Source organism: Procambarus clarkii, chromosome 15 (genome assembly GCF_040958095.1).
Source record: "Procambarus clarkii isolate CNS0578487 chromosome 15, FALCON_Pclarkii_2.0, whole genome shotgun sequence".
Classification (NCBI taxonomy): Eukaryota; Metazoa; Arthropoda; class Malacostraca; order Decapoda; family Cambaridae; genus Procambarus; species Procambarus clarkii.
This window is the reverse complement of record NC_091164.1, coordinates 9501564-9516336: the sequence shown is the minus strand read 5'-3', so window position 1 is coordinate 9516336 and position 14773 is coordinate 9501564. Positions and strand designations below refer to the sequence as shown.

General features: G+C 44.8%; 1 protein-coding gene across 2 annotated transcripts in view; it reads left to right on the top strand.

The window, feature by feature from the left end:
- Nucleotides 1-11125, top strand: part of LOC138364894 (uncharacterized) — a 110550-nt gene extending 99425 nt beyond the window's left edge. For both annotated transcript variants that reach the window (XM_069324953.1, XM_069324952.1), the window contains exon 11: nt 10718-11125. In XM_069324953.1, coding sequence (XP_069181054.1) covers nt 10718-10845 — 128 coding nt within the window. In that variant the 3' untranslated portion in view covers nt 10846-11125. The remainder of the gene's footprint in view (nt 1-10717) is intronic.
- The last annotated feature ends 3648 nt before the right edge of the window (nt 11126-14773 follow it).

Sequence of the window (14773 nt, the reverse complement as noted above, 5' to 3'; positions counted from 1 at the left end):
AAGTGTACGTATGTATTAATCGTGTATTTTGTGATGATAATGACGACGATTGGTAATAGTATTAGGAGATAATGATACATAGGAGTTTCTGGATTCACAGTCGATCTCTCAATGATTTTGGCCCCTCCCCCTTGACTAGAAGTTATCTCCAATTCTATGTCTGCTGTTACTGCTGTCTTCCAGTCATCTATGCAAGCTTTTTTGTTGTCCTCATTTTCCTTATTGGACGATCTGTTGTTTGCTTACCGGTTGTGAATTATCAGGACCGCTATCCTCTTACCATCTGCTATCAGAGTGCAAGTGAAGGAGACTGTATGATTTGCATTCGGATTCTCTAGTTATTCGAACTTCCACTCCCATTTTACTAGGAGGGCAACTCCCCCTCCCATTTTACTAGGAGAGCAACTCCCCCTCCCATTTTACTAGGTGGGGCAACTCCCCCTCCCATTTTACTAGGAGAGCAACTCCCCCTCCCATTTTACTAGGTGGGGCAACTCCCCCTCCCATTTTACTAGGTGGGGCAACTCCCCCTCCCATTTTACTAGGTGGGGCAACTCCCCCTCCCATTTTACTAGGTGGGGCAACTCCCCCTCCCATTTTACTAGGTGGGGCAACTCCCCCTCCCATTTTACTAGGAGAGCAACTCCCCCTCCCATTTTACTAGGTGGGGCAACTCCCCCTCCCATTTTACTAGGTGGGGCAACTCCCCCTCCCATTTTACTAGGTGGGACAACTCCCCCTCTCATTTTACTAGGTGGGGCAACTCCCCCTCACATTTTACTAGGTGGGGCAACTCCCCCTCCCATTTTACTAGGTGGGGCAACTCCCCCTCCCATTTTACTAGGTGGGGCAACTCCCCCTCCCATTTTACTAGGTGGGGCAACTCCCCCTCCCATTTTACTAGGTGGGGCAACTCCCCCTCCCATTTTACTAGGTGGGGCAACTCCCCCTCACATTTTACTAGGTGGGGCAACTCCCCCTCCCATTTTACTAGGTGGGGCAACTCCCCCTCCCATTTTACTAGGAGGGGCAACTCCCCCTCCCATTTTACTAGGTGGGGCAACTCCCCCTCCCATTTTACTAGGTGGGGCAACTCCCCCTCCCATTTTACTAGGTGGGGCAACTCCCCCTCCCATTTTACTAGGTGGGGCAACTCCCCCTCCCATTTTACTAGGTGGGGCAACTCCCCCTCCCATTTTACTAGGTGGGGCAACTCCCCTCCCATTTTACTAGGAGGGGCAACTCCCCCTCCCATTTTACTAGGTGGGGCAACTCCCCCTCCCATTTTACTAGGTGGGGCAACTCCCCCTCCCATTTTACTAGGTGGGGCAACTCCCCCTCACATTTTACTAGGTGGGGCAACTCCCCCTCCCATTTTACTAGGTGGGGCAACTCCCCCTCCCATTTTACTAGGTGGGGCAACTCCCCCTCCCATTTTACTAGGTGGGGCAACTCCCCCTCACATTTTACTAGGTGGGGCAACTCCCCCTCCCATTTTACTAGGTGGGGCAACTCCCCCTCACATTTTACTAGGTGGGGCAACTCCCCCTCCCATTTTACTAGGTGGGGCAACTCCCCCTCACATTTTACTAGGTGGGGCAACTCCCCCTCCCGTTTTACTAGGAGGGGCAACTCCCCCTCACATTTTACTAGGTGGGGCAACTCCCCCTCCCATTTTACTAGGAGGGGCAACTCCCCCTCCCATTTTACTAGGTGGGGCAACTCCCCCTCCCATTTTACTAGGTGGGGCAACTCCCCCTCCCATTTTACTAGGTGGGGCAACTCCCCCTCACATTTTACTAGGTGGGGCAACTCCCCCTCCCATTTTACTAGGTGGGGCAACTCCCCCTCCCATTTTACTAGGTGGGGCAACTCCCCCTCACATTTTACTAGGTGGGGCAACTCCCCCTCCCATTTTACTAGGTGGGGCAACTCCCCCTCACATTTTACTAGGTGGGGCAACTCCCCCTCCCATTTTACTAGGTGGGGCAACTCCCCCTCACATTTTACTAGGTGGGGCAACTCCCCCTCACATTTTACTAGGTGGGGCAACTCCCCCTCCCATTTTACTAGGTGGGGCAACTCCCCCTCCCATTTTACTAGGTGGGGCAACTCCCCCTCCCATTTTACTAGGTGGGGCAACTCCCCCTCCCATTTTACTAGGTGGGGCAACTCCCCCTCCCATTTTACTAGGAGGGGCAACTCCCCCTCCCATTTTACTAGGTGGGGCAACTGCCCCTCCCATTTTACTAGGTGGGGCAACTCCCCCTCACATTTTACTAGGAGGGTAACTCCTCCTTCCATTTTACTAGGTGGGGCAACTCCCCCTCCCATTTTACTAGGTGGGGCATCTCCCCCTCCCATTTTACTAGGAGGGGCAACTCCCCTTCCCATTTTACTAGGAGGGGCAACTCCCCCTCCCATTTTACTAGGTGGGGCAACTCCCCCTCCCATTTTACTAGGTGGGGCAACTCCCCCTCCCATTTTACTAGGAGGGGCAACTCCCCCTCCCATTTTACTAGGTGGGGCAACTCCCCCTCACATTTTACTAGGAGGGTAACTCCTCCTTCCATTTTACTAGGAGGGTAACTCCTCCTTCCATTTTACTAGGTGGGGCAACTCCCCCTCCCATTTTACTAGGTGGGGCAACTCCCCCTCCCATTTTACTAGGTGGGGCAACTCCCCCTCCCATTTTACTAGGTGGGGCAACTCCCCCTCACATTTTACTAGGAGGGTAACTCCTCCTTCCATTTTACTAGGTGGGGCAACTCCCCCTCCCATTTTACTAGGTGGGGCAACTCCCCCTCCCATTTTACTAGGTGGGGCAACTCCCCCTCCCATTTTACTAGGTGGGGCAACTCCCCCTCACATTTTACTAGGTGGGGCAACTCCCCCTCCCATTTTACTAGGTGGGGCAACTCCCCCTCCCATTTTACTAGGTGGGGCAACTCCCCCTCCCATTTTACTAGGTGGGGCAACTCCCCCTCCCATTTTACTAGGTGGGGCAACTCCCCCTCACATTTTACTAGGTGGGGCAACTCCCCCTCCCATTTTACTAGGTGGGGCAACTCCCCCTCCCATTTTACTAGGTGGGGCAACTCCCCCTCCCATTTTACTAGGTGGGGCAACTCCCCCTCACATTTTACTAGGTGGGGCAACTCCCCCTCCCATTTTACTAGGTGGGGCAACTCCCCCTCCCATTTTCCTAGGAGGGGCAACTCCCCCTCACATTTTACTAGGAGGGTAACTCCTCCTTCCATTTTACTAGGTGGGGCAACTCCCCCTCACATTTTACTAGGAGGGTAACTCCTCCTTCCATTTTACTAGGAGGGTAACTCCCCCTCCCATTTTACTAGGAGGGTAACTCCCCCTCACATTTTACTAGGAGGGTAACTCCTCCTTCCATTTTACTAGGAGGGTAACTCCCCCTCCCATTTTACTAGGTGGGGCAACTCCCCCTCACATTTTACTAGGAGGGTAACTCCCCCTCCCATTTTACTAGGAGGGGCAACTCCCCCTCCCATTTTACTAGGAGGGCAACTCCTCCTCCTTGTTTTTGCTTTCTTTCTTTTCATAATACTTGAAATACCCCTGGAAATACTGCATCGGAAATCATATTTATTTTCGTTTCCACTGTTAGAATTAAATCAATATAATTTTTGCTCTCTTTCTTTTATTCCTCGGAATTGTCTGTAACTCTGTCGCGTTTGTGTACCATACCTTAATGCTCTACATGAACACACTGTTCCCAGTTCTCAGAGGCAGGAAGTGGGTGAGAGGCAGGCAGTGAGTTCATGCCAGAGACTGAGTGGGAGGCAGGGAGTTGGTGGGAGGCAGGCAGTGGGCGGGAGGCAGGCAGTGGGCGGGAGGCAGGCAGTGGGCGGGAGGCAGGCAGTGGGCGGGAGGCAGGCAGTGGGCGGGAGGCAGGCAGTGGGCGGGAGGCAGGTAGTGAGTTCGAGCCAGAGACTGAGTGGGAGGCAGGGAGTTGGTGGGAGGCAGGCAGAGGGCGGGAGGCAGGCAGTGGGGGGGGAGGCAGGCAGTGGGGGGGGGGGGAGGCAGGCAGTGGGCGGGAGGCAGGCAGTGGGCGGGAGGGTCTAGGTATAGACTCCAGGCTGGAGCCGCATGCTCCAGTATTGGTCTGACATATGATGTATGCAATGTTCTGAATGATTCCTTACACAAGTTCTGAAGGGAGTTCTTATGTTTGCCAGCCTTGCATATGCCGCTAATGTGGGTTTTAGATGACAGGTCTGGTGTGATATCAACCCACAGATCGCTCTCTCTCTATCTTTTCCTGATTCCTGAAGGATTTCATCTCCCATCGGGTGCTTTGTGTTTGGTCTCCTGCTCCCGACATCTATCTTCATCACTTCACATTTGCAAGAATTTAACTCCTTAGCCATTTATTGTACCTGTCTTTAAGTCTGTACAGGTTCTCTTATAGTCACTTGCTGTCCTTGTTCATGTCCTCTTGGAGTATCCTACAGTCCTCATCTGTCACAACTCGTCTCATAAATTTCGCGTCTTCCGCGAACATCACCATATAGGACTCTACTCCTATGAACATGTTGTTTATGTATAATCGAAATAGAACTGATCCCAGCACCGATCCATGAAGTACTCCACTCGTTATGGTTCGCCAGTCTTACTTCTCGCCCCTGACTTTTACTCTCTTGCCATTCTGACTTAGTACAGATCTTAATTGCCTGTTAAGTTATTCTCTTCCCAAGCTAGGGATTTTCCGCATACTCCCGCCTACCTCTCAAGTTTTAAAAGCAGTCTCCTGTGCGGTAATGTGTCAAAGGTTTTTTGGCAGTCCAGGAATATGCAGTCTTCCCATGCTTCTCTGTCCTGTCCTGTTCTAGTTACTTTATCAAAGAATTCCAGAAGGTTTGTTAGGCATGATTTCCCTTCTCTGAACCCATGTTGGTGTTTGTAATGGTTATCTAGGTGTCTACCCAGTCTTAACCTGATTATTCTTTCAAGTAATTTACAGGTAATGCTTTTAAGTGATACTGGTCTGTAGTTAAGTGCTCTTACCGATCACCTTTTTTGAAAATTGGTACACATTTGCTTTCTTCCAGCAACTGGGCAACTCTCCCTTCGTAAGTTACTCATTATAGATCCTTGCTAGAGGCACGATGAGGGCCTGCGCTGCCTCTTTTGGTATTCACGGTGATACATTGTCTGGTTCAACTACTTTAGTTTCATCCAGTGTTGTTAGGTGTTTCATTACCTCCTCTGCTGTCACTTCTATATCCGTCTGTCTCTCAGCTTGGATCATCTCTTCTAACAATGGGAGCTACTCAGGCTGGTTGTGAACACTCCATAAAAACTGGCATTCAGTAACTCACAGATTAACTTGCCGCTTTCTGTATATGCCTCTTCTGTTTTCCTTAGTCTTATCACTTTGTTGTTCACCTACATTTTCCTTCTTATTTGACTATATAATAATTTAGGTTGCTTTTTGGCTTTCATTGCAATATCGTTTTCATAATTCCTTTCCGATACTCTCCTTATGTTGATGTATTCATTCCTAGCTGTAATGCATCAAATCTTACTGTCTGTCCTTTGTACTTTCTCCACTCCCTCCTGCTTCTCATTTTTGCTTCCTGACATTGTCAATTAAACCATGGGTTTTTATATTCCCTCCAACGTTTTTCTTTTACTGTTGGAATAAAACTTTCTTCAGCCTCCTTGCATTTCCACTTGACTAGGTCCATCATGTCTTGTGCTATTTTTCCTCTTAGTTCTTTTTCCCACTGCACTTCTCCCAGATATTCTCTTATCCTCCTGTACTCTCCTTTCCCAGACCTTTTGCCCCGTCCTCACAATTTTAAGCTCGTTGTTGTCAAAGTTGTCAAGTTGTCAAAGACTAGAGCACAATGGTCACTGGCTCCTAGTAATATTTCATGTTCAATATTCGTGATGTCTTCCTCATTCTGGTTGAAAATCAGGTCTACTAGGCTTTGTGTAATCGTTCCTCCTTCCCTTGTCTCTTCCTTCGAATATTGTTTTTGAAATTCCTGTCTGTAACTTCCACTAATTTTGCTCCTCACGTTTTTTCCCGACGATGGGGGATTTCTTGACTCCCAATAGATCTCTCCGTGATTGAGATTCCCCATAACCAACAGTTTTGCTCTCATTCTGTGAGCTGTTGTTGCTGCCCTCTGCAGATCATCTGTACAAGTCTTATTGTTTTTATCATATTTCTGTCTGGGCCTTCTACTGTTTGGTGGGGGATTGTAGATTATCAAGATCACAATCCTCTTCCCATCATCTGTCAGAATCCCAAGTATGGAGCTTATGTTACCATTAATCTTCGCTTTATGAGGAGTGCCACTCTCCCAACCTGTCTCTGTGTCCTTTCTTTCCTTATCACTTGGTATCCCTCTGGGAAGATTACATCCGAGATCATATAATTTATTTTAGTTTCCACTATTGCAATTATGTCTGGATCTACTTCACTAACCCTTTCTTTTATTTCCCCTGCTTTATTGTATACCTCATCAGCATTGGTGTACCAAACCTTGAGACTCTTCTTGGAAACTCTGTTGCCAGAGTTCATATAGCTCATCTGCCTACCTGTCTCCCTCGGTGTGTGCTACAGGTGAGAGAAGGATGCAGTCCTAGCTCCAATAAGTGGTTGTGAGGTGGCAAGTCCCCGGGAATAGTGAGGAGGATGAAAGGCAGAGGGTATCTGGGAGCCAGGGGGCTGGGTGGAAGATGGGGTCTGGGCAGCTAGGAGTGCCTGAAGGGCATAGTGGGTCTCAGAGGCCTAGAAAATGTCTAATAAACTCTATGGGGCCAAGAGATTAGTTTTATAAAAGTTGTTCAATGTCAAACAATATTTTTTGACTAGTTGTATATGAAAAGGGCTGCAATTGTTCCAAGTTTCAGTACTGCAGCCTAAATAGAAAGGGAGATTTTTTTTTTTTAGCGAATATTACACAATTTCAAGTGTGTATATACAACCACACGTTTCAGATATAAACATTCTATGACACTTTTCTGACACATTAGCATACAATAAAGGACCTGTAGTTGGGGATTTTCCAAAACATGCTTAGTTTTTCTAATACAATTAGTCAAAGTTACCCCCCCCCCAAAAAAAAAAAAAATATATATATATGCCAATGTAACAAGTTTATTGCTATTATAAAATCAATAAATGAACTTAGGAAAAAATAATTACTACAGATTTTAGAGACACTCTACATATAAGGTGTACGTTTCATGTAAATTGAATAAAAAAAGAAAGTTATATGAACGTTTATGTTACTTGAAATAAGTAAAAAATAAAGTCAAAGGTGATGCCATCTGTGGCTGAGGTTGACATCAACCAATTTCCTGGCCCTCTTGGTACTCTTACAGACAGGCTTACGTGCCGTCTGGTGAATAAGTTTCAGGCAAATCGTCAAATAAACAAATAAGAAAAAAACAAAAAAAAATAATTTTTTTATTTTTTAATTTAATTTCTTTTAATAAAACTATTTTTTTTAACATATGCTCTTGTGATAGCTGAGAGTCATAGACATGATTTCAGTTGACACTTGTATATGATAATCGTTTTTGACCATTTTGGAAAAATTTTGATACCTAATTCAATATTTGTTATTCCTGTCCTATTTATGCTACGATGCTGAGACTTGGACCAGATGAAACCCTTTTCATATACAACTCGTCAATAAAGTTTGATTGAAATCAAACCAGTTTTTATTTTTGGCATATTTGATTCTCTTGGCCCCTTAATGCAGTTAAGTGTAAAGTAATGAAATTAGGCGGAGGGAGCAGGAGGCTGAACACAAGGTACCATCTGGGAGGTGAAACCCTGCAAGAGTCAGAGAGAAAGATCTTGGGGATGATATCACACCGAACCTGTCTCGAGAAGCCCACAAAACCCAGATATCATCAGCGGCGTATGCAAGATTGGCCAATATAAGAACTGCCTTTAGAAACTTGTGTAAGGACCTTGTATACCACTTATGTCAGACCAATCTTGGAGTATGCAGATCCAGCCTGGAGTCCATACCTAGTTAAATACAAGAAAAAGTTAGAGAAGAATCAGAGGTATGTGGGTCCTCTGTGGAACCTTCCTGTAGTTCTATTTCTTTGCCACAGATGGTGTACTGCAGTTTGTGCAGAGATGGCTTTAACTATTCATTCCTGGTGGAAAGTAGTAATCGTTATCCATTTCGAGTTAGGTGTGGCAGTAATTATCTATTTCCAGTCTGAAATGGCAGTCAGTATTATTTCTGTATGTAATGTAACTAACTTTATCTACAGTTATATACAGTTATTTTAAATTTTCGCAAAAAGTGCTCCTGGCCCGAGAAGAAAGCCGACAACGAACAGTTGTATAAATTGGGTGAATGCAATACTTGGTAAGTACCTTCAGAAACATAGTCAGATATGACAAATACAGTTCAATAATGTTCACTTGTAAATGTTCAGCTTGGGAAAATGTTTCAGCACCAGGCACCTAGCTCAAAAATGTACATTTAATGAATCTCTAGAAAGAGCTCTGAATTTTATAAAATGAGTGTGCTGTATTATGGTATCAATAATGGTTTTTGAACAGTTGTCTTGAGTAGTGAAATATGTGACTAGAACCGTCCCATACCTGAGGGGAACCTCAGTGGATCGAACTCGGTCATAGTAAAACAAATGGTGGGAGAATCTGTAGAATGGGACGGGTTGTGTCAGGGGGGATGTTGTGGGTCACAGGGGTAAAATGTATGGGACGTTGTGGGTCATGTAGATAAGAGGGGAGGGGGATAAGTATGTGGGCATGTGTACATCATCTGAAAGGTTTCTGGGGTGGGATTCCCCGAGTGTTTTTAGCGCGTGGATAACGCGTAGCGTCCGGCCAGGCGACACTTAAGGGGTTATGTTGGGGTAGGAGGCGGGAGGGTATGTGGTTGGTATGCGGTCATGTAGGGAGAAGGAAGAGGAGGAGAGGAGAAGATGAATATGTTTGAGTATGTGCCGTAGAGTTATTTCTGTGTGTGTAGATAGATTGGAGTATGTTGAGTGAAGGAGAGTATAGTCTTAAGATGGGTATGGGAGTATGTAGGTTATGTTGTGGAGGGAGAGGGGAGACCCCCCCCCCTACCTGAGAGGGAGGAGATCAGGTTCTTAAGTTGTGAGTGGAGAAGGAGGGGAAAGTGAGGGAACAGGTGGGTTTGTGTGACAGTATATGTAAACAAAGAAGCGTTTAACTTTTTCTCAGCCAATGCAGCTGTGTTGGTGGTGATCAATGACGTCAGTTAGTTCCCCCTACATAGGCAGGAAGTGTTGAGGGGAGTGTGAGAATCCAGGGTCTTAAGATGGGAGGGGAGGAGGGGAGGAGGGGAAAGGGAGGTAACAGCTGGTAGCGGGTTTGTGTGTGAAAGTGGAGTCATTATTTTTTCTTAAAGAATTACAGTTTTATGTATCCTCCCTGCTTCCAGAGCACTAAGGATATGCGGGCCATACCTACCACATAGCTATGAGGAGTGACACCACATGGGGTTACCTTTTCAAACCTCGAGGCCTAACTGTTGTGAATGTCATCATCAACCTCTACCATAGTCAGTCATGCCCACCCCTCCCCCCCCCCTCCATCCACATAGGACATACCACATACCAACACCACACTGCTGGGAGTGACAGCAATATGGCATACCATACTCTCTTCTGACACAGCTCACACCGGCACATAGCATTGAGTGTGTCATTGTTCTTAAAGGTGAGCCAGGACCTCAACATAAAAATTCCAAATGCAGGCCTGGGCGGGAGAGAGCCTTTGTGGGCGACTCCCCTCTTAGGAGACTGACACACAACTGGCTAAATGAGGCAGCACCACGCCCATGCTCCAACAGGCAGGGCCCCTCCTCCCCCTTACCATCATCTATTGTTCTGTGCAAAGCCTTTAGTATTATTTTCTGATCATATGTGTAACCTTGTATCATAGTGACCGAGAGCCATAACATGGTCTTCAATCTTATTATTATAACAAATCATATTTTTTTTGTAAACACAACTGCATGGGATACACATAGCATTCACTGGTTACACACTCTCTCTCTCTCGCTTTCTCTCTCTCTCTCTCTCTCTCTCTCTCTCTCTCTCTCTCTCTCTCTCTCTCTCTCTCTTTCTCTTTCTCTCTTTCTCCCTCTCCTCTTTCTCTCTTTCTCCCTCTCTCTCTCTTTCTCTTTCTTTCTCTTTCTCTTTCTTTCTCTTTCTCTCTCTCTCTTTCTCTCTTTCTCTCTTTCTCTTTCTCTCTCTTTGTCTCTCTCTTTGTCTCTCTCTTTCTCTCTCTCTCTCTCTCTCTCTCTCTTTCTTTCTCTTTCTCTCTCTCTTTCTTTCTCTCTTTCTCTTTCTTTCTCTTTCTCTCTTTCTCAGCCTTGTTGCAAATCTGAGACTTGTACGTTTTACATTTTTGTATTTCACTATGTATTGGCAGAAGTGGAATAACATAAGCCCTCAGTAATATTTTGAAGGAGACATTGATTAATGTTTTATATCACTGTCGTGTTTTTGTATGAGTGAATTATTACTGGTTCCAGATCCATTCCAAGACTGGTAAATAAATATATTTGGCAATTTTATGTCTTTGAATCAGGAAGAAGTGGTTTAACATCGGTCCCTGTCATGTTAGAGGCGTGCAAATGTTGATATTGGTCACTGTCCTGTACCTGACAGTCGTGGTAATATTTGCCTTTCTATATTCCAGTTGTGGTTATTATAATATTGGGCGTGGGCGTGGGCGTGGTCGTGGTTATTATAATATTGGTCGTGGTTATACGGTACTTACGCTCCTCACGGCACCGCTACGAGAAGGCCCAAGGAACACCTGTATAATAGTCATCACAGCGACACCTTTCGTCAATATAAATATTTATATTTAAACGCTTGCATACAAATGTTGTTTAAAAAAATCGTAATTTACTTAATTCCACTTGAGAGATTATTTCAAAATGACACAAATTAAACACGGTCACTGTTGTTAACATACATACCGACTACTTCAACATCAGTTACCTGAACTGTTAAGGGTGACCCGAAGGTTAATTTACTGTAATATTCCATTATCACAATCATATATAAAAATTATAATAATAAAACAGTAATAATAAAACAGTATTATGTTTCAGTTACCTTTGCGTCGCCTTGTATATAAATATTTATTAATGTCAAAAATTAAGAAATTTAAAATTAATGTCTTGATAATCTCCTCCACAACAATAAATATTCACATTTGAAATAGTATTTAAGCATTATTACCCTCGACATTACCAATAATTGACTATTTTTTCACATAAAATATAATGAAATAGATTCAGCTGAAATCACTGACAGCAGACATGTAATAAATTAACACACAATCATAAACAATAATATTAATGACATCTATTGCACAAAGAAGCCAATTTGGGACACACATTATGACATGACGATAATCACCTTAATCTCACTTATCACATTGTACCAAAGCTTGCAATTCTCTAGGCAATCCCAATACACGTTAATGAAAGAAAATATTTTAAAAATACTGTGGTGAAACTGTTTTATCTCCGTAAATCAACACTGCAAGTTAATTATTCAAATAAGGTCTGTCATTAGAGATTATATTTATTTTCATAGCCAATATTCACCTAATTAATATAACATGAACACAATCAACATATATGAGCAGGTAAATGCGTAAATGCTTTAAGTAAGTAATTATCAATAGAAGGCACCAAACCGGGAAGGCTATGTAGCACCATCAAATGTCTGGGATAATCAGAGGGCGCTAAATATCACCAAAGATGCCAATACGAGAACAGAAACGCCTAAGGCAAATGATATCAAAAGTATCCAAGTCGCCAAGAATTCTATCAAGGGACAAGCGACCACAGAGGACGGTCGGAAAACAAGACACATGCTCGTCCTGGAAGTCAGGACATTCAACAAGGATATGCATGACCGTAAGAGGGACAATGCAATTTGCACAATAAGCAGAAGGGCGGCGCTCCATTAAGTGACCGTGAGTTAAACGGGTATGGCCAATACATAACCTAGCCAGAGCCGTTTCCCACCGCCGGTTACGATGGTAGGAGGAAGGCCACTGGGACACACGACTCTTAAGAGTATGCAGTTTGTTACCAATAACAGAAAACCAACAACTCTGCCAGCGGGCAAGGATGGAGGCATGAATAACTGGGTAAAAGTCGGAATAAGGAATACCTTTACGGGAGATGGGACAAGTGTGGATAGCTTCCTTAGCGGCAGCATCCGCACGCTCATTTAAAGAGACACCAACACGGCTGGAAACCCAGCAAAACGCAACCGACTTAAATTTACTGGAGATAAGAAACAGTCAATGTTGAATCTCGATGACCACCGGGTGGAGCGGATTAAAGGACCCTAACGCCATGAGGGCACTACGAGAATCAACTACCACCACAAAGGAGAATTGACACTGGGAAAGCAGGAGACGAAGAGCATAAAGTTCTGCTGTGAAGATGGTAGCCTCCGGAGGAAGGCGACACATATAAGTGTGGTCAGGAAAAACAACAGAGTAGCCCACACCGTCTGCAAACTTAGACCCATCAGTGAAGATGGGAACGGAGTGGGAGTGAGAAGAAAAGTGCTCAAAGAAGAGGCGTTTCAGAACTGTAGGAGGGGTAAAAGCTTTAGTGATGCGGGTCAGAGAAATACAAAATTTGGGAAGGGGGACCCTCCACGGGGGCAAGGATGAAACAATAAGAGAAGAAACATTGGTAATATGAGCTGAAAGAGAATCCTGTAAGCGAGACAAACGGACAGAAAAAGGAAGGAGGTGAAGAGGAACAGGAACTACAGGAGGGATAAAAGTCAAAGCACGATAGAGGCGAGAGTGAGGACGCTGTAAGGATCGCGCAAGATAGCAAAGACTGTAGCGATCACGGCGGTCCTGGAGAGACAGAAAGCCAGAGTCAGCGTACAAGCTGAGGGTAGGAGTTGAACGAAAAGCACCAGAGTTGAAGCGCAACCCAGTATGGTGCAAAGTATCAAGACGGCGAAGAGTAGAAGGAGAAGCAGACGAGTATGTAGGGCAACCATAATCGAGTTTAGACAGGACGAGAGAGGAATGCAAATAGACGAGCGTGCGCCTATCCGCTCCCCAAGAAGTATGGGACAAAACCTTAAGTAGGTTAAAACACTTTCGCGCTCTCGGCGTTTTAAAAAAAAAACATACCCTAGATGCTTTCGGCGCTTCGCGCGCCTACGCGGTAAGACCGAAAAAGTGTACACTCTTTTGACTGTCCTGACAATAATTGAAGGCGCACGTATTTAAATTTGGTATCACTGTGTTCGCAATAAAATTATCTATAAGAACATATCTATAAAATGCCGCAAAGCATAAGGATTATCAACACCAAATAAAAAACTATTCAGATCACTAGCCGAGAGCGCCCAACAGCAACAAAATGTTTCCACTCTCTTAATGGTTGCGAAGCCTACAGTTGTCCTACATCGCTAATTGTGATATCATTGGAATCGCAATAAAATTCTCTACACGGACATATGCATATAAATATAGATTCAATGTCGTAGCCCACCCAAAACAGTGTGGGAAGTGGCCGAAGTGTTACCCGCGGCGGCATATCGGCGAAAATCGCTTTGAAAAGTGTATATTCAATTCACTGTCCTGACATTATTTGTCGATGTATGTATTTTATTTTTGTACCAATGTGCTTGCAATAGAATGTTCTATAAGAACATAAGTATTAAAGGTCACATAAGGATGCGTTCGACCGGCAACATATATAAAAACTACGTCGATTATACTCGTCGTGTCAATAATACAATTGTTTTACCACGATGATTCACTGCCACGCCGTTCTCTTTAATAAGCTGTTCGGCTATTAGAGAAAACGTAAAGTTTATGGCAAACATTTGTAAACTATTCCCAAGTTGATCGGATAATAAATGGATTTTATACAAATATTTTTTCTCGTGACTCCCGAGAGGGGCACGAGTGCGGTGTGATTAATAATATTGGTGACAACGACGGTCTGCTGGAATGCGCCAAAGTGTTGTTAAGGGCCTTAGAGCATTCAACACGGAGGTAAGATACATGGGGCGACCAAGACAAACGAGAGTCAAAGAATAACCCCAAAAGCCTTGCAGAATATTTGTACTCGAGGGGATGACCATAAAGTGACAAAGAGGGACGAAGAACGACCCGCTTCTGAGTAAAAGTCATGGCACAAGTCTTAGTACTAGAGAACTTGAAGCCATGATTGGTGGCCCAAGATGACACGGCATCAATCGCAAGTTGAAGCCGCCGTTGAAGGAGAGGCGAATCATCACCCCGACAGCAAAGAGTAAGATCGTCAACATAAAGAGCAGAGAAGATGCCAGGAGGAAGGGAGGGAAAGAAGACCATTGAGGGCAACCAGAAAAAGAGTAGTACTCAGAGCACTACCTTGGGGCACACCTTCATACTGCTGAAAAGAGGCAGAGAGAGTGGCACCAAGCCTGACCCGAAAGGTACGACGAGAGAGAAAGCTTTGAAGGAAGAGAGGGAGATTACCACGAAGGCCAAAAGAACGAAGTTGGGACAGAATATGGTATCTCCAAGTCGTGTCATAAGCTTTTTCCAGGTCAAAAAGGACAGCAACAACGGAGATCTTCCCAACAAAAGCAGTACGAATATAGACCTCCAAGTTCACCAGGACATCAGTCGTGCTGCGGCACTTGCGAAAACCAAATTGAGAAGGAGAGAGGTGGCGATGGTGTTCCAAGAACCACATCAGAT